This window comes from Callithrix jacchus, chromosome 5 (assembly GCF_049354715.1).
Source record: "Callithrix jacchus isolate 240 chromosome 5, calJac240_pri, whole genome shotgun sequence".
Taxonomy (NCBI): domain Eukaryota; kingdom Metazoa; phylum Chordata; class Mammalia; order Primates; family Cebidae; genus Callithrix; species Callithrix jacchus.
This window is the reverse complement of record NC_133506.1, coordinates 152,793,223-152,817,445: the sequence shown is the minus strand read 5'-3', so window position 1 is coordinate 152,817,445 and position 24,223 is coordinate 152,793,223. Positions and strand designations below refer to the sequence as shown.

Here is a 24,223-nt window from a genome sequence, read left to right as displayed (position 1 = left end):
AATTCGTAATTACGTGAAATACAAATAAACACTTGCTCAGAAGTATAACTTTTTTATTATATCCAAATGACATAAATTTCTCTCTTGTTTTCGTGAAAGGAATTTTACACACATCTATCCCAGGTATATTGATACCATACAAGTAGAAGTCAAAGCATTACAGCTTTGAAAAAAAAAATAAAAATGCTTTTAGACTTCAAGATGGAAACATTTTTTACAAGAACAGCCATAAAAGAAAACTGAATCAAGGGACCAGAAGGAATGCTAAAAATTATAATTCAGGAAAACTTTTCTGAAAAAAGATTAAAAGTTACATATTGAAAGAGTTCACTGTACACCTAAAAATATCGACCCAGAATTCTAACATCAAGATATTCTACCACAATTACTGAGTTTTAATTTTTTAAAATCCTTTGAATATTTAGAGGGGGGGGAAACACATGATTTATAAGAGATTATAATTAGATAAACTTCAATTTTTTTTCAATAGCAATTCATTCTGCTAAAAGAAAATAAAGTAACATAATTGAGATTCTCAAGGGAAAAAAAGTATATGCCAAGCATTTTGTGTCCAGCAAAACTTACTTTTTAGCAAAAGGGCACAAGGACTCATGAGATCTTTCTGAAGAGTCTGCTAGAGAATGAGCTTCAGGTAAAGTGAGCAGCTTGACAGCCTACGGACTGGGCTGAGCTGCAATAGAGACTATAAGAGAACTAGGGCTAAATAAAGGCTATGAGAGAGAAAATAGTTTATAATCACTAAAAAGATGGGACGAGAGAATGGGGACAGCAAATGCAAAGCCTTTTTTAGTATTTTCAGCACTCTCTTGGTGGTAGCATTAGGATTGTTATTTTGAGACTATTATGTGTATAATAGGAGATAAACAAATGAGTAATAATGGAATATTCTATCATTGTCTGTGTCCTTGAGAACCAAGATTCTCAGTTTGAAAGAAAAGAGATACAGATATAATAGATTAGAGACTACAAGTCCTGTAGTCTTAAGTTTACATTGGAAGTATTGGATATGAACTAATGAAGTTTCTCTCTCTCACCACTCTCCTCTTCCTATCTCTTATGTCCATTGAAAACACCTAGAAACAATGACCAACCGAGTGGTAATGACTATCCCTATTGCTTCGATTGTGTTCTTGAGATAGATAACTTCTTATTTAAAGAAACCAGGGCTTCTAGGAGAAACTTGTATTTCTAGGACTAAGAAAGGAAGGAAATTCACAAGATGAATCTAGAACAGCTTGTCATACTATGGCAAGGAAGCTATCAAACACTACCAGGGTCTCAGACAAGGCACCCACTGGCCAAGGGTAGAACAAGTTAAATATAATTCACAGGAATAATTGCAGTGGATTGAAACTTGTTAAATATATTTAAATCCGTGGTTCATAAGGATACTTTTTTAAAAACAGCTGATTGCCTTTAGACCATAATAGTGGTATTAGTCTGTTTTCAACACTGCTGAAAAAGACACACCCAAGACTGAACAGTTTATGAAAGGAAGAGGTTTAATGGGCTCACAGTTCGTGTGGCTGGGGAGGCCTCACAATTATGGTGGAAGGTGAAAGGCATGTCTCACATGGTGGCAGACAAGAGAAGAGAGGTTGTGCAGGGAAACTCCCCTTTATAAAATAATCACTCATGAAACTTATTCACTATTACAGGAAAGACCTGCCCCATGATTCATCTACCTCCTACCCAATCCCTCCCATAACACGTGGAATTGTGGGAGCTACAATTCAAGATGAGATTTGGGTGGGGATACAGCCAAACCATATCAATAGAGAACCAATTCATTGTCTTGAAAACTAATAAATGAAGGAAAGGATGAAGTATTCTGCTTTCCTCTATGACTGTAACACTGCATAGGCAAATAGTAAATGAGGGAAAATATCTCTGTATAAACATATTCCAACTTACTGTGTTGCAGCCCCTAGTGAATGAATACATGTAGGTATTTCATATGACTAGCTGCTGATATGGTTAAAAAGACAGCCAGACATTATATACCTCTTGATGGAAGCACACAACACTACCTATAGTTATGTTAAAGGGGTTAAACCCAGATCTTAATTAGCTCCTGGTTTTCAGAAAAACAGAAGACAAGAAAAGTTGAAATGTGCTATTGAATATGCAATTTGCAAAATTCAGATTAGGAAAACTTGGATTTTTTTCAAAAGATAAACTATAACAAAAATAAGTTACAATTGAAAAGACAAAACACATCAAAAAATGTATAAAAGGGCAGGACTACACTTTAATGACTAAGGTGTACTTGAATACCTAAAGATGCATCTCAGTGATAATAAAAAATGCAAGGAAATAATTACTGTAAGAGCCACAATAATGGTGACATGGTTGGGGGAAAGGAGAATTGCCATTGATATGGGGTGTTTGGAGGGATCTCGGTTGGGGGAGTTCTTGCAAAGTTTCACTTCTTGAAGCGGTAGTAGTTAGAAGATTGTTCACCTGAATTTGTGAAGCTGTACATGTGTTTTGTGTGCTTTTCTGTATTTCTCCTTTATTTCACAATAAAAATAAGGTTTTGAAGAAGCATTCACCAAAAAATCGGGAGCAGAGACAAGGGAGAATTAAGTTCAAATTTCAAATGTTGGGATACCAGCAGTTATTATGCATGTTTTTCTTAACTCTTTGATATTTACATAGACTCCTTATCTTTTTTCACTTTCTCAGTTGTAAAACACATCAATGAAAAAAAATTCATAGGGTTTCCATTACCTACAGCAAAATTTCAAACTCCTTAATATGTAGCTTCTTATCTGGGGTTCCCCATTTACCTTCTACAGATGATTTTCTGCCAGTACCCCCTAGGCACCGTCAGATGGACTTAGATAAAATCCTCACTATTCTTTGAACATGCTGTATTCTTTTTGGGCTTTCATGCCTTTGGGATTCCCTTCCCCTGAAATACTGCTATTCTTCCTGCTAAATTTAGTTTAAAGGTTACCACCTCTATGAACACTTCCTTTTCCCCTAGGCAGAATTATTTGCTTTTTTGTCTTTTTTTCATATCATTTTTTACATACTTTGGCTTAAATCCTTTTGATAGTATCTGTCTATATGACCCTTTCTCCTTAGATTAGAGTTCTTTAGGAAAATAGGTTATATTTATTTTTGTTTCCTCAGTCCTGGGACACTTGGCATATGAATGAATGACTGGCTGGATGAATGAATGAATGAGAAGAGACAGGAATTGAGGGCTCCAAAGATACACTTTGTTGTAACACCATTGGGTTCAGGAACAAGATTCAGATTTCTAAATCAGCTATGTACAAGTGAAAATAAAGGCATAGAACTACAAAATCTGGTTGCATATTTAATTTTTAAGTAGAACTGGACATAATCATGACTTTTCTGTGTTCTCACATCTCATGTTTTATTCTGTTAATTTCTATGCATCTTCAACAGAACACATCATGGGATTTGGAAGAGATATTTGGTTATTCAATCAATATGGCACTAACTTTCTTAGTCTGTTATGTTCGGTCTCTGGTTCTTTTTTTTTTTTTTTTCCAGTACTCAACTCGTCAGAAAGAGCATAATCATGGCTCTTATGAAGTACATAAGACAGGAAGATCTCTGGCTTCCTGAAGTTCTGTCAATATCTTGTATAAAATATGAGCCAAAAAATAAAACAGGAATAAAACCCTATGAGTAAATCCTATTAATATCCCCATAAATTCCAGTGAGATGGCAAAGGCATTGGGAGGTTAAGTAATTGGCTGAAATCACAAGTTACCCTCTTTACATGAAATTTTGGCAAAAATTAGAATGACAATTTTATTACTGGTTTCCTATATAGTTAAGCAGAGGAATCATATGAACTTAGGCAGTAGCCTACTTTCACTACACTAAATATAAGCACTAAAGAGATAGTTACTATGATCAAAAAGAGAAATCTTGTATCCAGCACTAGGAAGTATGAAAAACTGGAAGGCCTCTTATTTCTCAGATGTGGAATCATGTGGTGTCTTTCTTGCTAATATAGCAGGAGAAATAAATTAGTCTCAGTTATAGGAACATCTGAGATTAGAAACATTGTTAAAGATAAATTCAATACAAATTATGTTAGCTCAGGGCCAGGTGTGGGGTGACTCATGCCTGTAATCCCAGGACTTTAGGAGACTGAGACAAGAGATCCCTTGAGGCCAGGTGTTTGAGGTCAGCCTGGGTAACATAGTGAGACCTCATCTCTACAAAAATTTTAAAAAAAAAGTTGCCAGACATGGTGGCATACCTATGGTCTCAGCTACTTGGGAGACTGAAGCTGGAGAATGGCTTGAGCCCAGGAGTTTGAGGTTTCAGTGAGCTATGATTGTGTCACTGCACTCCAGCCTGAGAGAGGAGATCCCATCTCACAAAAAGTGTGTGTGTGTGTGTGTGGAGTATATAGTAGACTATAATGTATACTAGCTTAGCTGGGGCAAACTTTGATACATGTTTAAACGCACCATGCTTTGAATGTTCTCTGGAGGTTCATTGCACAAACTTCTTTTTTGAGATACAGGACAAATCTGCTACCTGAAGAATAAATGGCAAAGACAACTTTCAGTCTATGCTAGGCTCAGACATTCAGCTCATTTCATTTTTATTTGGGACCAAAAAATAACGTTACATTACTTATGGCTATTGGATATTAATGGTCAGTTAATGGATTGTTAATAGTATTCCAAATGTTTTAAAATAAGTATATTTCTTTATGAATGTGCTTTCCTCTAGAAACTTGAGAGCCTTTCATTTCCAAATCATTTGAGTTTCTTCTTTGTAAACCAGGAAATTTTAAAATGACATGCTATAATTTTAAATATCATGTAAAGTTAAAATTTGTATAATTATGTTAGAAACGTCCTAGAATTTTTTTAAATAAGGGGGTTACCTATCTGTATTTTTATGTTTTTTTTTTTTATTCTGAAAAGAACAGAATGAGTAAGGGAATCAACTCTTTATTTCTCCTGGCTTGGACAGTCTACCATTTGATTCTTTGCTGTATTTGCATACATAGAAATATGTTAACTGAGAAATTTTTTCCTCAGTTCTTTTCATATGAAATTTGGGCAAAGATTAGGAAGATAACTTTATTATTGGCATTCTGTAATTCATAATTGATTTTCTTTCATCGCTCAGTTGAATATAGTCAACTATTCAATGTTTATTATTTCAGTAAAGTTGACTATAGTAGACTATTACCTATTCATAGCAACTTTACAAAATGACCATAAGGATAGCATTTTCAAATGTTTTTGTGTGGGGGAAGGAGCCTGGGAAAGGAACAAATGAAGAACTACTGTTTGAGTAATATATGAACTGCAAAGTGTAAGCAATGGCTAAAAACCCAGGAAAAAGAAAATGTTTGTAAAATCAGAGATTATATCCAAGAAGCAACGAAGTTTGATGGAAAATTCTTGTCACTTATTTTGCAGTACAATATTAAATTAAACTCTTAAAACTATGTATTTGAAACAATATAGAAGAGGTTAACACATAAGAGAAAATTTCTACTAAGGAAGAAAACCTAATAAAATATTTTTCTAGCTGTGTCGCTTTTTTGTCAAAGAAGAAAACAGTTCTATTCTTTTAACCAGTGGGGCTCCCCATTTGTAATGGCTCTAAAAACAACACTTCATACCACTGTCATCATTTAAAATTCACATCACATGATCCTCAGGACAGCCCACAGGCACAGCAAGTATTGTCTTCCTGTTCTCTATCTTTACATTTTCATTATTATTTTATCAATTTACCTGTCAGGTACTAACATAATAATAGCTAATATTAACTCATCACTTAGAATTGTGCCAGACACATTTAAAAGAGGTTTACCCTTATAAACTCCTTACACTCCAGAGAGTACAAAGCATCACCACTTCTAGTTTTACAGAGGAGGCAACTTAGAGAAAAAGCAACTAGTCTGTAGTCACACAACTTGTGTCAGAGCCTGGCTGTGAACCTAGAGCTCTAGCTCCACAACTGGCTTTCCTCACTACTCTTTTACTGTCTTGGTGGCTATAAAAATCAACTAAAACATGGCCCTAGGGAATAAACACGAAGAGAAAGCCATGGAAATAAGCAATTAAGTTATCATTTCACAAATACGTGTTGGGTGTTCACCCTGCTTCATTCCAAATAGAACTTATTTGTAAGGATTCAGAGCTTTCATATTTATTTTATTAGACTTATATCCTCTTGCTAGAAAAATTAACAGAGGACAAAAATGAATATGGCTGCAAAAATACCAAAGAAAACACCAGCTAACCAAATTCAATAGAATTGAAAGGAGTTGCTTGTCAAACCCAGACATGGTTGATCTCACGAGCATAAGGATGGTTTAATAATTGTAATAATTATAAATCTATTACTGTAGTTAATTGATAAGTCTATGTAAAGGGCATGTTTATCATGAATATAACATTTAAATATTATTTATTATAACATTTGTTATAAACAATCTTAAAAACTAGAAGGGTACTTTGATAATGTAATTCAGGAATGTATGGTTGGTTTAGCATTATAAGATTAATGAATGTAATTAATAAATTAAGAAATTGAGAAAAACCTGATCATCTTAATAGAAAAAAGCATTTGGTAAAATTCAACATATTTTCTCTTAAAATTTTGATTATAAAATTGAACTATTAATACCTGATTAATCCAGAACCAAAAACCACATTATACTTACACGGAGAAACACGGAAAGTGTTCTCTTTAAAACCAGTAGTTACATCAGGATGTGCTCTTCTGACCACCACTAGTCAGTATTGACTGGAAGTCCTAGCCAGTGTCATAAGGAAAATAAAATAAAGGTACAAGGAATAGAAAGGAAACAAAACTGCCATCAGTTCCAGACATAAGATTACAAAGACAATTCCCAAGGAAAGCATATTTCACTATGTATATACTTAAATAAAATATTTAATACAATTAATAAGAAGGCTTACAAGTATTTATGGGTACAACATCAGTTAAGACAAATCTGTTGTATTTCTATATACCAGCAATAGAGCACAGCAAAGGCAATTTTGAAAAAGAATACTTTTCACTGTAGCATAGTATACACTTACAACAGCAGTGGCTGATGCCTGTAATCCCAGCACTTTGGAATATTCCAGAGGAGTGTGAGGAGGTGAGTGAAAAACCCAAAAAGAAGAAAAAGCAAAAGTCCCAGGAGGTTCCTCAGGAGAATGGAATGCAAGACCTATCTGTCTCTTTCTCCAAACCCAAGAAAAACAATCTTTTTCCAAGGAGTTGATGAGTAGTGATGTTGAAGGGACCGCTGGCAGCCCCAGTTTTCCCAAGAAGAAAAAATCTTTACTCAAGGAGGAAGCAGTTAATGACTCCAAAGAGGTAAGCAACAGAAGTGTCTCCAAGGAAAAGAGGAAATTCTTCAAAGAGGACCTGGTCAGCAGTGGACCTGAAGAGGCTGTTGGCAGCAAAAGCAGCTCCAAGAAGAAGAAAAAATTCCATAAAGCAGCCCAGGAAGATTAGGCAGAACACCTGAAGTCGGGGGTTCAAGACCAGCCTGACCAATATGGAGAAACCCCACAAAAAATACAAAATTAGCTGGGTGTGGTGGTGCATACCTGTAATCCCAGCTACGCGGGAGGCTGAGGCAGGAGAATCGCTTGAACCCAGGAGGCAGAGGTTGTGGTGAACTGAGATTGTGCCATTGCACAAGAGCAAAACTCTGTCTCAGAACATATTTGTATATCTATATCTACATATAGATATATGAAGTCCCTTAACATACATTCAGTTAGTGCTGTGGGGGGTTGTGTCTGCACCACAGGACCTCTAGAATACTGCGGGCCACAGTAGTCAATTCCTTCCTGCAGATGCAGTTTCATTTTCCAGTCTCCACTGGTACCCATCATCTACAGGGTGAACAGGATCCCAAGCCCATTAACCAGCTGAATGAGGGTCTACTATGGAACCAACTCTGACTGGGAGTTAGACAGTATTCTCCCTCATGGAAGTGGCCCTGGGCCAGGATACAAAGAGAAATATGATGGAGTAGAGAAATCATTGGGAAGAATCAAGAGATCTTAGCTCTCACTTGCTATGTGATCCTAGTCAACTGATCCTCGTTAGGAATTCTTTTATAAAATTAGACTATCACAACTCATTTCACAATGTTGCTGGGAAGAAAAAAGTAATATACGTGAAGGTATCATACACGGGATCTTACGTTTAATATCCTGTCATTGAATGTTAGTATTTCCTGAATCAGATATAGTCCCCAACTTCCCAAAGAAAAGGAGAACGATCCCTGAGCTGCTGTATTGTGACAACAGCAACAAGAGCTGTACTTATGGGACTTTCTTGCATTACAGGACAACCTATAGAACTTGGTACCAGTATCACCCCCCTTTTACAAATGAGACCACAGCAAATGTATCTTTAGGCACCTGTCAAACTGTATCTACACCAGCTGGCAGAAATAGGCATTAGTAGTAACTGGAAGAGTGCAGTACTGATTAGGCAATCCAGTGGCCAACTCCAGATCGCCAGCTCATGGCATTTTCTCAAGGGCTGGAGTTTGTATATGTACTCTTTAAGGTCCTTCAGAGTCTTTCCAGATACATTTTTGAGCTAGTAAATTTCTATAAATAAGAACAAATTGGGACATTCTTTCAAAAAGAGGTAAGTATATAAAGTACACAGCAGTACCTATCAGAAAATGTTAACTACTATAATCATCACCATATTATGATCATTATAAGCAACATCATAAGCAAGAGAAATATAATTTTTAAGCAGCACATTTAAAAATTCTCATCAGACTTGGCATGCTCCTGAGTGTTCTCACATTCTGGCAGATGCCAAGGAACTGTTGAGTGAATGTCAAAAAGTATTGTTTTACAGGCCAATTAGGATTTGAGGAAATTTAGAGCAGCAGAGGTCTTCAGGCCTTTTTGGCACTTTTCTTTGACCAGGCAGAGGAAGTGGCTGCTGAGATTACTAGGAAGCTGGAGAAACAGGAGAAGCAACGCTTAAAGAAGGTAAAGAAATGGTGGGCTGCACTTGCCCTCGCATCTTCAGAAAAGAGCTACTACCCCAGAGGAGTGTGAGGAGGCGAGTGAAAAACCACAAAAGAAGAAAAAGCAAAAGCCCCAGGAGGCTCCTCAGGAGAATGGAATGCAAGACCTATCTGTCTCTTTCTCCAAACCCAAGAAAAAGAAATCTTTTTCCAAGGAGTTGATGAGTAGTGATGTTGAAGAGACCTCTGGCAGCCCCTGTCTTCCCAAGAGGAAGAAATCTTTACCCAAGGAGGAAACAGTTAATGACCCCAAAGGGGCAAGCAACGGAAGTGTCTCCAAGGAAAAGAGGAGCCGGTCAGCAGTGGACCTGAAGAGGCTGCTGGCAGCAAGAGCAGCTCCAAGAAGAAGAAAAAGTTCCATAAAGCAGCCCAGGAAGATTAGAATGCAAATGGACATTCTCTGGGAGGCGGGACATACCGCAACCCATGACATTTCCCACCCTGTGTTGTATTCCGCAATAAATTTTTTTTTTTAATTTACAAAAGGATTTGAAGAAATTAAGTTCAGCGTTAGGAAGCTAGTATTGGTTAGTGCCAGATTCATGTACGAGCTGATTTATTCTAGAATCCCCCTCACCAAAAACAACCTCTGATAATCTATGAGCAAAATTAGTACATCTCCAACCTTTCCTGCTTCTGCAGAACTGATACTTTCTGCAGACGGAATATGCCGAGACAGAACACTGCAATAGAGGTGTCTAGATAACATGGACATAGAGAGATGTAGAAGACTTCCAAGCAATGGGAAGAATTAGTAAAGACAAACTTATTTCATGTATTTGATAAAAATTTATCCAACCTTTTACTGTAGTTAGAAACTAGGGTTCTCTTTATGCTAATATATTAATATTTTTAAATAATTTTACTTGCATAGATAACCTTCAAAAATATAGTCTTATAAATTGTTTTCCACTATTACAACATATGGGCTGAAATCATAAGGCTTAAAAGACTATTGTGGTTCTATATGAACATCATTTTATTATTTCAATTTTTCAATATTTATTATTTCAGCCTTTAAAACACATTTGGAGGCAGGCAAGGTGACTTACTCCTATAATTTCAGTGCTTTGGGAGGCCATGGCAGGAGGATCACTTGAGGCCAGGAGTTTAAGACCAGCCTGGTAAACATAGCAAGACCCTGTCTCTACAAAAGCTAAAAAAAATTAGCCGAGTGTAATGGCAAGCACCTGTAATCCCAGCTACTGGGGAGGCTGAAGCAGGAGGATTGCTGGAGCCCAGGAATTTAAGGCTTCAGTGAGCTATGATTATGCCACTGCACTTGAGCCTGGGTGACAGAGTGAGACCCTGTCTTTAAGAAAATAATGATGAAAAAAACTAAAATAAAACACCTTTGGTGATCAAAGGAACAAAATTTTGGTTAGGCAGGAGGAACAAATTCAGGAGGTGCACTGCACAACATGGTGGCTACGATCAATACTAACATATTGCATGCTTGAAAATTGCCAAGAGAGTAGATTTTAAGCGCTCTCGCCACACACACAAAAATAAGTATTTGAGGTCATGCATATGCTAATTAGCTTGGTTTAGCCATTTTACAATGTATACATATTTTAAAACATCACATTGTATACCATAAATATAAAATATATACAATTTTAATTTGTCAATTAAAAAATAAATGATTAAATACACAAACACATCTGGTTTTGCTTTTTAAAGTTTTAGAAAATACTGATATAGTTCTATAAATTATCTTGAGAGTTTACAATAACTTAGTTTATAAAGTTACATTGTCAAGCCCTTAGGCTTTACTGGGGCTGATTTCACTAAACAAAAAATGTCTTTGGAAAAATTATTAGTATTTAAGAATATTCTTACATTTCATGTCAATTTTCAAAATGATTGCAGTTAAAAAAATTTTTTTTATTGATGTAACAGTCATTAATTTTCTTGAACTATTGACCAAGGTTAGTTCTTTATATATGAAAAAAACCTTCTTAAAATTTTTTCTTACAGGATTCTATAAACGTGGAGAGTAATCCTAAGAACAATCATTAGAAGAAAGGAATTTGTAGAACTAAAACTGCAAACATCCAGAATCTTGATGGTGTGCAAGCCAAATGTCAACTGGAGCTCAACCAAAAACGAAAGTAAGTTTTAGTTTTCTTACAGATGCCCCTGGTATGAGTGTCCTCTGTTTCATACGGTGATATTCACCAAGATAAAAACAGCACGATGTTCATAAATTATCTATTTTCTTGTTTGTTTTTTCAAACTTGACATTAGTGTGAACTAGTTTTTTATTACAACATGAGAAAATTTGTCATGAGAACATATATAGTTGTTAATATTTGCAAAATCAGAAAAAAATACTTTTAAGGAAGGTAAAATGCTTAGTCCATTGTAACCATGGCAGTGGATTGTATACACTTCATCTTTTCATTTTTAGTAAAAATTTATGCTGCAAATGCAAATTTCCTTGAACTATGTTTATAAAAGTCTCCCTGTTGGGTTAGTCTGTGTCCCACTGTTCGGAGGTCCTGAAAAGAGGCATAAGAGTGGGAATCACATCTAGAAAACATCAACTACTAACATTCAATCCATTTTGTTTAGAAAATATCCTTTGTTCTATCAAGCTGAAAATAATATACAGATTTTTTGTTGTTGTTGTTGCATTTGGGGGTATACTTTTAATAAGGAAAAATTTGACCAACCTTTTCTATAGACATTTTACAACTTTTTGTTATATTTATAACTTTTTTGAATCTTTTAAATTTTTTTCACTTTTTAAAACTTGAATCTCAAAGTAGGCCTTTATGAATCCTGACCAGTGTTAGATATAGAAGGATTTTAAGAAATAATTTGCAAGATTTTGTATACAGTTGCTTATAGTTCTTGATTTTATGATGCCTTGTCTGCTTTACAATATAAAAAGTAATAATAGTTTTACAAATAAATATGAAAGGCAAACATCATGTATCCTCCTGACAGAAAACAGGAGAAACTTTTAAAATTACCTAGAAAGGGATAATTTAAGAAATTACTCAGCAAGATATGGGCAGTGTTAAGGTAAATCAACAATTCTAAAATGTTGGTGGCTTAGCAAGATATTTGACCTTCACAGAGAAATACAGCCACAACAAAACTACAGCCTGACAGAGAAGAGGCTCAGGGAACAAATACCCAATCTCTTCCTCCTCCCATCTTCTAATCTCCTTCTGGGGCTTCCCACTGGCTGAATCCATGGAGAAGTCAGGAGAAAGGAGCACAGATGATCCATTCTTTAGAAACTGTGCCCCACAGAACAAGGTGGAAAAGAAGAGAATAGTTTCAGATGGTCAGATGGACAATATTCAGCACACATGATAATAAAATAACATTGTTAACTGCCATGATTGAACGGGGAATATGTTCCATGCACAATGCTAAGCTCTTCACCAACATTGCCTATTTCATCTTTACGACACCCCATGAGGCATTGCTACCTTAATTTTCTAGAGAAGAAACCTGATCTTCATAACACAGCAAAGTTATCAGGGAAGCTATACATGTTATGCTGAATTTACAAACGAGAAGACCAAGGCCTAGCAAACGTAAGTGACTGGCCCAAAGGGGCAAAACCAGTACTCAAGTCTGGGTCTCCACACTGTCTGTCACTACCAATACACAAGGGAGCTTTTGTAATGCTTTTATAAAAAGATAATGTATATTACTAAGTGAAATAAGGCAATCTGAAAAGACTGCATACTGTATGACTACAACTATTAATACATGAAAAAGGCAAAATTAAGGAGACAGTTAAAAATCTGTGGGTGGTGGCGTCAGGTGGAAAGAAGGATAAATTGGCAGAACATGGGAAGATTTTCGGGGGAATTAAACTACTGTGTTTGATACTATAAATGGTGGATACATGTCATTCTGTATTTGTCAAAATTCATAGAATACACAACACCACTGTGAACCCTACTGTACACTGTGGGCTTTGTGTAATGATGACGTGTCAATGGAGCTTCATTATTTTGTAACAAATGTACCACTGCAGGGGACAGCAGGGCATGTTGATGGGGGGATTGTGCATATGTGGGGCAGGGGCCATATGGGAAATGTTCATACCTTCTTCTTAACTTTGCTGTGAATCTAAAACTACTCTTTTTTTTTTTTTTTTTTTTAAAGCAACGCTTTCAATCAAAAAAAGAAAAATGCAGCACATCTTAATGATGTTTACTATGATCTACATTTTCTTTCTTTTTGGTAAAGAATGCCTGATAAATAGTATTAAACTTTTACATAAGACTTCCTACTTAGAACATTCCTCAGCCCAAGAAGAAAGTATTTATTAGGTATTGATTGACTTTCTTAAAAATTAACAATGAAAGTGAAAAAGGAGAGATCGGTTATCTTTAGTTTAATGCTATAATTCATTGCCTATTGCCTCTTAAGGGAATGTAATTTATTAAAAGGCATTTGAGACTTGCCTTAGTTGCTTCCCTAATAGTCTTTTTTTTTCATTTTATTTCTTTGTTTTTATAGTAAGCTCTTAATTATGCTTGGGCAGATAATGTTTTTCCAAATTAGCTCTTTCACATTAGGAACAGAACAACTTTATAAATTATTACGTAAAATTTGGGGAATATTTAATTTTCTGGTTCCTTCACAAAATCATAATCTGTCAATTCTTGGTGGCATGGAGACTGAAGAGGAGAAATATATATCCTTAGGTATTAATACTGACATCTACCTATCCTCTCAACATCTTTTTCTGTTATCTGTTTTCACCACCACTGTCTATAACAGGCATTCCTTGCAAGATGGTCACTTGTAAACAGGCAGTGAGCAAGCTGGGACCCACGTGGCAGAGTAACCCATCTGATGCTGTTCTAGCTGTGAATCTTTAGGGAGATGGACAACAGATTCTGTTTCCCTGGCTGTTTTCCTCTTCTAGAGAACAATTTTTAAAGAGTCACCTCACTTCTAATTCTTTCAAATGTCATGAACTCAGAAGCTCCCACAGAGGATACTTGCCATTGTCTGAATTGCTGTCAAGATAGAAAACAACTTCTTCAATCTAGTGTCCCTTCATTCATCTGACACTATTATTTTCTTAATTTCTCAGGCTAGCCTGCATAACCCTATTTCAGCCATTAATTACCTGATGTGTGGAATTCACTGCCCTGTAGAACATGTCTGACGAACACGTGCTCATTTCTGAATCTCGGCCTGACTGCCAAATAAGTGATTCTCTGTTCCTGCCAAATACTGAGGGCATGGACTCTCCCAGCTCGATTCAGTGTTCCCATGGGGCTAGGACTGTGCATTGGTTGAAGATGAGACAGTTAGGCGATGGGTCCTGAGTAATGCTTATCTAGCATTTAGAGGCCACCTGTGCTAGTGAACTTCTTAGAATCTAATTAGAGAAGCTAAGTAAGAATGAAGGAATATCTGGAGGCTTTGTAAGAGTTGAGAGAGCACAGGGGCTAGAGATTTGACAGATGAGTTTCTACTTTAGCTGGAAAAGAGTTACTATGGAAATATGGGAGAAGAGAAGCCCCCCGGTGGTGGGGGCGTGGGGCTTCTTCCTGCCTCATGTTACTTCTTCCTCGCCATTATTTCATGCATGACAATCACATGGATCCCTGCCTGGGATGCACAGTGGGGGAAGTTCCAAGGATTTTTGCATAGACAAAGGGATCAGAAGTGTATGTGAAGCAAATCTCATGGCAGCAGCTGTGGGGAAGGCAGAATGACTTTGACGACCAGGCTGAGGCGGTACTACTCGAGGGGCAATCTGAATGTACACAGTGGTCCAGCAGGTGGAAGATAGACTCCCCATGATTTTTTTTTTTTAGAAGTAACATCTTGGAGAGTAAAACACAATACTTTATATTGTCTTTATGATTAAATCATGATTATTCTAGGCTATTTAGGTCCTTCCATCTCCTTCAGATTTGGAGACTATTTGCCAGAACTAATACCTGCTAAGCCATGTCTGTGTAAAAGAGCATCTGTCTCAAGAACATAGCCCACTTGTGCGGGTGAAAATATGCAATCACAACCACATGTGGCCACTGCATTCTTTAAGCCCTAACTAGATATATCCACCCATGAAATCACCCCGGCTACCAACCAGACATATTTCTCCTCTGAATTATTAAAGAAGTACTTTTAAACATGGCATTTCTGAAAACTTCAAGGCTTTTGTTCTGGTTTATTTTGTAGCCTTTACTGATCACACACATTTCCTCTGTCTTGAAAGGATAGCAGCATCAACTATCGTAAGAAATTCTCCACCCTGCAGACCTGGGCAGCCCACACCTGTGGCAGAAGTTACGCACCAGAGGGCAACCGACAATGATTAGATATCTACGAGAAGAGGATATTTAGAGAAAATACACATTTACAGTTAAAGCAGGATATACATTTGGCTGTGCTCTTAAAAACACATTTGAACACGTCAGCCTGCAAATATTTTTGGAGTACCTTCTCTGTGTAGAACCTGCAAGAGTTGTTTTTGTGTTGAGTTGGCTCTATGTAGGGCTTAGAAATATTACAAATACCTCATCTGTCACAAAAAGATAGGAGAAATAATGATTTCCTAACATTTCAAGGTCTCCCCACTGTTGATTTTCTGTTATGAAGTTGGAACAGAGATTAATGGATTAACCATCAACGATGTTTTCTGTGGTTTTTTTGAGTTGGTCATTGCTAAAAAAATTATTTAATGACACTTGTTAAAGCACTTCAAGATAGGTATAGGAATCACAGAAATGAGATTTTGCTGTGTGGAAGAGATTGGGTTCAACTCTAAATGCAGCACGGGCAAGCTGGAATTCATAGCCAAGGAGCAGGGTGGAGGCTAGTGGATTAAAAAAAATACTGGCTGTGCATGGTGGCTCATACCTGTAATCTCAGCACTTTGGGAGGCCAAGGCTGGTGGATCACTTGAGGTCAGATGTTCAAGACCAGCCTAACCAACATGGTGAAACCCCATCTTAAAAATAAAAAAAAAGAAAGAGAAAAATTACCTAAAGGAAACATAATCAATGGGAGGGGGAATCTGCCTAACCCCATCTAAGAGGATTTTTGCTGAAGACAGGCCAGGGTGATCAGACATCATTACTTGGGAGGCTGGTGATACATGACGAACCTGATCAATTATCGAGGGACATCAGGTATGCAGACTTGTTAAGATTACTTAGCAGGGTTCTTGCTAAAGTGCTCAGATGGGCCTAGAAGAAGATTTAGATGTTTGGTCAAGCAGAGAATGTCATCATGTGCCTTTACCTTATGTGACCCATGGAAGATAAGACCCACTGGAATGGCCCAGCTCATGGGCAGGAGTATCTGACAGGTGGGAGAAATAGATTTGGTTCATACACAAATAGCAGGGTCCTACAGACTTTAAATATCCAGAAAAGCCTCCATCAAGATATGCAAAGTGCAGAAGTGACTGAATTCTGGCCATAAATATAAACAGCTGTGTCTTGAAGAACGGGTTCTTTAGTGATTACACAGCTGTTCCTGGAGAGTGAGTGTGACAGGTGAGTCAGCAAACTGTGCCACTTGCCTCTGCTCAGCACTATCATCCTCCCCACCCTCCCCAATCAGCTGTCACCTCTTGGAAATTTCCTTCTCCATGGTTAAGACCACAGGACCATAAATTGGTGCCCCACCTCACCTCCCACATTTGCATAACAAAAATAAGGTCTCTTGAATCTTTATAGTTTTCAAATCATTTTGCTGGAGGAAACTTGAGAGGCAGTTTGGCATAGCTTTTTGAGCTACTAAAATGTCATCTTGGTAGATTTCAGGAGTAGCCACAGATAGGCGGCTTTCTAACTCTTCATGTAGAAATTAGATTGCTGTCCTTACTGTTGAGGAAGACTAGCAGTGAGTCCAAAGCAGAAGGGCAATCGATGGATAAACTCACTCTTTAACACTCTCAGAAATGTCTGCATTTTTAAAAGATCCTCTCTTAGCCCAAATAAATCTGGAATGGGGGTAATTTTGGCAATGTAACACTGCAGTAAAAGCAGACCACGTAATGCACAAGAATCTGTTTCAGAAATGGGCACAACACAGGCGAACCAGGCCTATCTAGAAGTCTGTGCTCCCGGAAGTTTCTCAGAGCCTTTTCCTGACCCCAACTTCTAGTCTTACTGACTCCCTAAAGGCTTCAATATTGTCGTTTGTTGTTGTTGTTGTTTTTAAATCATGAGTCCCAGAAGCAGATGTAGAGGATAGAGAAAGAAAGGTGGGAGGGAGCAGCCAGGAGGTAGACAGGACACAGAGACAGGGAAGGCAGTTCTCTGTACAGTTTGGTTATTGTGAGTCAGGTGTGTATATAGCATGGATTGACAATGGTTTGTTATAAATATGTCTGTATATGGATTTATTTGTCCGAAAATATCAGAAGTGTAAAAAGAATGGCAAATCACAGTTGAGAAAGTCCAGCTGTTGATGGCAAACGCTTGGAAAATGTCCAGCTCCATTGCTCCCTTGGGCTGGATTGATACTGCCTATGAACCTTCAAGAAAAACACAACCGGTTTGGCCATTCATTTTTATTAATACTCCATTGTCGGAGGAACCTTTATGCACTCCCTTGAATATCAGGACTAAATTTGTTTCACTCCATGTAGAACTCTCTTAGTGGATATAATTTTCCAGAAAGTCGATTTTGCCTTCAGGACAAGTAGGAACATCTGTGAATATTCTGCCCCTCTTCTGCCAACTTTGGTTTAAGTTTTAAGACATCATTTCAGGAGTAAGGAAAACCATTTTTAAAAATTTCTGATGGAATAACTTCAGGACCAGCATTCTTGCTATATGAGTAGCATCAATATCTTACATCTATCATCCAACAAATGAAGGCCGGGGAACTCTTCTTTGGTTGAGGTAGAGGTCATCAAAAGGAACTGGGTCTTGGCTGTTCAATGGTGATGTTAATGTCCATGGAATAAAAAAAAGAGGGCAGGATGAGCTTGAATAGGGTGTGGGGAGTGTTGTGATAAAGACCTAGGATGCAAAGTTGAAAGCTGAGCACTGCCTATCAGTGCAAGCCCCACAGGTAATTTAAAATATTTTAGCAGCCACTTAAAAAAAGTAAAAAGAACAGGTGTAACCAATTAATTGTAATAGTATATTTTATTGAAACCAATATATCCCATGTCTTATCATTTTGATATGTAATCACACAAAAATTACTGACACATTACTTTTTTCTTCTTCTTCCTCCTTTTTTTGAGACAAGGTCTTGTCTGTTGCCCAGGCTGGAGTACAGTGGTGCACTCACGGCTCACTACAACCTCAAACTGCTGGGCTCAGGCGATCCTTGCTCCTTGGCCTCCCAAAGTGCTGGGATTTTAGGCGTGAGACACAATGCCTGGCTTGATACATAACTTTCTTTGCGGAGGGTTCTAAGTCCTCAAAATCTGTTATGTATTTTACTCTTATGACATATCTCAATTTGAACTAGCCACATCCCAAGATCTCAGGAGCCACTTGTGGGCAGTGGACAGAGCAGCTCTAGGCAGTGACCCAAGAGGAAAGACTTTATGATGACGAAAGCCATTTGTTATTTTTTAACCAATAAATAGATAATCTTATAAAACCTAAGTCAGAGAGCATTAAGAAGACTAATAAGAAAAAATTAAGCAAATTAACTTTGGATAGGAATTCCCAAGAAATACCCTGGCAAAGGAAGACTTATTTGACCAGGGTAGAATTCACTGAGTAGGCTTTAGGTGCATGTAAGGGGATATGTTTTTACTTTGAATTAAAAGATGATGGTGGAGGTCATTCAAAAACGTTCTCAGTGTTCTTAAGGTAAGAAAAGCAGCTGAAGCTGATACGCTTAATTATTGCTCGGTGTTTAAGTGATACCCCAACTAAATATGAAATTATATATAATTCATTACATTATGAATTATATATAATGAATATATATTATGGTATATAAAAACAGATACATTCATATATATGAATTACATATACATTATATGTAAATTATATATAGAATATATATTATGGTATATAAAAATAGATACATTCATATATATGAATTACATATACATTACATGTAAATTATATACAGAATATATTTTAGATATTTAAAAATAGACACATTCATATATATGGATTACTTATACATTATACGTAAATTATATATAACATTTCTGAGAACGTTATATACATACAAAGTTTACATGTGTGTGTGTGTCTATATATAAAGTGCTTTGCTAAGAGTGAGAGTCATATGCATACATGGATTATTTTCATGACTAAAGAAAGGCTATACTGTGGAGATGAGGTATCAGATAAAATCCATCATCACAGAGCATCACTAATTGTCGGAAACTTGCTCTCCAGGTGGGCAATAGAGAATTAGCAGAGATGAGGAAGGGCTGCCTTTCTGTCAGGAGCATCTTAGATTTGTTTTATCGAAACATTTACTACCCATATCTACAGCCTTCAGCCCATTACTCTCATTATGTATTTAGTGTGAAGACATGTACTACTCAATAATTAGTTTTCTCTCTCACTGCGGGCTTTCAGTGGCTTCATAAATGTGATAAATGGCTCTTCTTGGACACGCAAAATAAAGATTGGCAGGCAATTGAAAGTTAAGATTTCCCTGTAGAACCATCACTACCAACAAGCTCATACACTGACTCTTCTATATTCTGAGAAATGTTAAAATAAGGCCAAGATTTTTATGGGCCCCACTTTCTAGTACCCCAAAGGCTTTCCTGTCCTTCATTTCTCCTGTGCCGGCTATCTCTGCACTTTCCCTGTTGTGTCTTTTTGGAGGACACAGACAAACGCGGATGCTCCTAAAATCAGTCATTTCAAGTGCCTCTAGGCTTTGCTGAGACAATCGTTTATGTGAGAAAAATTACTTCCTTGGGAAATGGCTTAGGAAGACACAAAAACATTTTTATACCAGAAGACAGGTAAATTATTTGGCAGCATATCTTGTAAATCAGTGCACTCCGAACCTTTTATAAAGAGCCTGCTCTGCAATACTCCGTGTAATTATAATAATAACTCTTTATTAAAGGAGAGGGTTTTCTCCCATATTTGAGCTTTACCACAACCTTGTGAGGGCATTCGAAAGATTCTACTTTTTTGCTACAGGAACTGAAGCCAGAACATTTGACTAATTTGCCCAAGGTCACACAGCTGGTATTTCACACAACCAGCATCTAGTACGCTGGCCTTTACTCTACATCACCTCCTCTTCTACATCTTTGTAAGTGGTGGTTTCCAGGCCCCACAACCTGGAAGCGGTCATTGTAACCAGACACTTTCCAAGGCTCTACTCCCGTTTATTCAAACTCTACCTCCTACAATTTCTGCCACCGGTCCTTGGGCTCTTTTTCTCCTAAGGAATCTTGGAGGGAGTGGAGTGTCAGGGAACAGGTCCACAAGTCTAAACTTGGATTTGTGGGTTGCATCATGGCAGGCTCCTTTTTTGTTTGTTTGTTTGTTATGACTCTGTTTGGAAATCCATGGTATCATCTGTCACTCCCCAGATTGTGGTGCAGCTGAAGCCAGCCCTCCAGAGATCCTGATGCTGCCCCTGTGTTTTAGTCTCTCACTTGCCTGGTGCAGCCAGAGGCTGTTCTAGCATGCAGCTGCAAAGGTAACTGCTGAGTAGGAACTTGCCCTTGGCCCCGCCCTACCCTCCAGCCTCCATTGTGGCACCTACTGTTAAACACTGCCCTCAACAGAGTCTTTAAGGAAACTGCTCTTTTCACTTTTACTCACTTTTGACTGCCACCCTCTCTCCCTGAGCAGTTCACAGAGGCTGAGCCAGATGTAACTGGTAACTAGATAACTAGGTAACAAGCCCAACAATTCCTCCAACAGCACCCCATGGCCATCCTTCCTTTAGATGAGTTATTTCTCTGAGTATCTTTGGATCTCTCAAGCAAACAGACCCGGCAGGGCCTACCCTGCTCCTCCTTCCCACAAGCCAAACAGGACACATCTCTCATTTAGATCATTAAGTTAAGACCCCTACAATTCCTTCCAAACACTGTCTCCATTTTTTTCATACACTTTTTGAACATCTACTGAATCACAGCCAGACTTTTCTGCCTGAACATCAAGGTCCTTTCCCAACTGTTTAATCTTATTATCTTCCATGTCCCCTCCATCTACTGATGTCAGAGAGAATCATGTGTGTAATGGGTATTTTCCATAAATATCAATGGGTTAACTGAGTAAATTACAAGCTACAGGTTATAGATTAGAGGCTGACTTTCTCAGGTATATTTCTAGATATATTTTATTAGTGATTAAAATATTTTTCACTCAGTCTTCAAAGCTGTTATCAGTGTCTTTTTCATCTTGAAAATTCTCTTCCTTGTTATATTACATGAGTAAAGTTGTTAGCAGTGGATTAGTGGGGCCTTCATTATTAATGGGGGAAACATATTAACAGCATGGAAATGTGTAGCTATTAAACAAACCAGACTGCAAGTTGAACAAAAATGTGCTCAGAAGCTCATAATCTAAGAAAGGTTATAGCAACACAAATACTCATAAATACATAATGGCATAGCATGAAAAAAACTAAACTTTGTGACATGAGTGCAAGTATAATCGTTTTATGTGATACAGAATTTAAAAATTAGTCATGAGAATTGCACCTTCAGAGAGTATATGGCCAGGTTAAAAAAGAAGTCAGCACTCACTTCCTTTTTGGAAAACCTTCAAGAGGGAAATGGCATTTTCAACACTTTTATACTATGAGGTGGAAGAAGTTGAGGCCCATGGAAGCTAATGAATCACATATGTCTCTCCTCCCAGATTTGAAATCAATTGAGAAATATGTATAGCTATCAGGAAGAGAGAAAATTAAATACTTTATTGCTGATCAAGCTAAATTAGAGACCATGCCTCAGACCCAAAGTGTCTTCTTATTTTCTTCTACTTTTATCCCAAATAGAACTCAGTGATTCCAGGTGAGTCAGATGGACACTTTCAGCCTGTGTGGAAGAGAGAGGGTCTGAGCAAAGATTATCAGACAGTTCTCAAAGGAGAAATACAGGCAGAGTAAGCCTCATCTGCCTGGTGACCCTTCACCCTATCTCACTCATCAGTATAAGTCAACAGCACATTTTCTGTAAAGGGCCAGAGAGTAAATATTTTAGGCTTTGAGGACATGTGGTTTTGGTTCCAACCACTCAACTCTGCCGCTGTTACATGAGAGCAGCTGTAGACAATATACAAACAAGAGAGTGTAGCTGTTGTATTATTTTACTAGGGCTGCTATAACAAAGTACCACACTGGGTGACTTAAGCAATAGAAATGTATTGCCTCACAGTTCTGGAACTGGAAGTCTGAGATCAAAGTGTATACAGGGTTGGTTTCTTCTGAGGACTGTGAGAGAGAATGTGTTCCAGGACTGTCTGGTAGCTTCCAGTGGTTTGCTGGCAATCTGAGGTTACGATAACCTGGGCTGAAGCTTTGGTTAAAGAGTGAAAACATGGCTGGGCGCAGTGGCTCACACCTGTAATCCCAGCACTCTGGGAGGCCGAGGCGGGCAGATCACCTGAGGTCGGGAATTTGAGACCAGCCTGCCCAACATGGTGAAACCCCGTCTCTACTAAAACTACAAAAATTAGCTGGGCGTGGTGGCACATGCCTGTAATTCCAGCTACTCAGGAGGCTGAGGCAGGAGAATCACTTGAACCTGGAAGGCGGATGGTTGTAGTGAGCCGAGATTGCACCACTGCACTCCAGGGCAACACGAGTGAAACTCCATCTCAAAAAACAAGAGTGAAAAAACACATTAAATTTAAAAAACACTCGTCTTTGCTCTAAGGACTCTAACACTTTTCTAAGACTCTCTTAATCTTGGAAGCTTTTAGTAATGCATTTTAACAGTATTTATTACTCCCCATCTTGTTAGAAAAGCAAGCAAGGCTGATTTGCATTGTAAAATTTTGCTCACATATAATAGGATCTTTAGTGAATGTAGATATCACTTTAATCAGCAATCCTCTTTTGGCACTTAATTTCTTATGATTGATCTTAGTCTTTAGTTTCCAGTGGTTTGCTGTGTATGTAACTTTTATTTACAAGCTTTTATGAGTCAACTGATAATTGGGAAGAGTGTACTTAAAGGACATGCCACCCCCACCACCCTTTCTTCTGGAATACATTCCCCAAAATCTGCTCAGATATCAAGCCACATTACTAAAAACAGCCTGTGTCTGCTTGCTTCCTTATTTCAAAGTCTCCATCCAAATTGTCTTTATGGATTTATAGTTTAACAAGTGAGCTTTAATTAATAGCCCATTTTTTTTTCTGTAAGAGCTGTAAAAAGAACATTTCTGCATCTTTTATGAAGCTTCTGTTAAAGACACTCAATTTTATTACATAGGACTAGTGTATAAAGAGCTAGATAATTAGTTATTTTTAAACTTTAGTGGTGGAAACAAGTAATTCCTCCTGATGAAATATTCCCTTCGATTAAGATAACCATGGTACAGAACTTTCTGAATATCCACTTTGCTGTGCCTTTTCAGAAGCTCAGAGACCAGTTTTGCACTTGACTCTGGTGGGGAGACTCAGCCTAAGATTTGCAATACAACTTCCTCTTACCTCACTTTACTATTTGGATCTTTTAGTTTTTAATTTGTTTAATGGTTTTATTACATAGTGCCTTGTATTGCAAAGAGACACAAAAATTACTTAAACATAAGTAGGATACAAATAATAAATAGTAAATGGTTGACTCTTATCATCACTTTGTCCAGGGAAATTTCCATCTAATACAAACATAACATTTCAGTACAGAAATTGTTGCTTAAAAATCTGTGGGGAGACAAAAAAAAAAAAAGTCATTGTAACCTGGGGTGGCATTAAAAGGTACCTAAGGTCACAAAGATTGGTTCACTGTAACCTCCACCTCCTGGGTTTGAGCAATTCTCAAACCTCCCAAGTAGATCACAAAGATCTGTATTAGGAAGATGATTTCCCTGGACAAAGTGATGATAAGAGTCATCCCGAGTAGCTGGGATTACAGGTGTGTGCCCAGCTAATTTTTCTGTATTTTTAGTAGAGAAGGAGTTTCACCATATTGGCCAAACTAGCCTCCAACTCCTGGCCTCAAGTGATCTGCCCTCCTTGGCCTCCCAAAGTGCTGGGATTACAGGTATGAGTAACTGCGCCCGG

The 24,223-nt window shown here is 37.6% G+C and overlaps 1 protein-coding gene and 1 pseudogene across 11 annotated transcripts in view; both read left to right on the top strand.

The window, feature by feature from the left end:
* The window catches only part of STARD13 (StAR related lipid transfer domain containing 13), a 554,175-nt gene that overhangs the window by 133,507 nt on the left and 396,445 nt on the right, over positions 1-24,223 (top strand). For 9 of the 11 annotated variants that reach the window (XM_078375278.1, XM_008998115.5, XM_078375280.1 and 6 more), the window contains one exon: positions 11,051-11,184. In XM_078375278.1, coding sequence (XP_078231404.1) covers positions 11,139-11,184 — 46 coding nt within the window. In that variant the 5' untranslated portion in view covers positions 11,051-11,138. Of the gene's footprint in view, positions 1-11,050; positions 11,185-12,532; positions 12,628-24,223 lie in introns of all 11 variants that reach the window. The other 2 variants (XM_078375284.1, XM_078375283.1) reach the window with 1 other exon arrangement.
* Positions 7,945-10,706, top strand: LOC100391225 (uncharacterized; annotated as a pseudogene).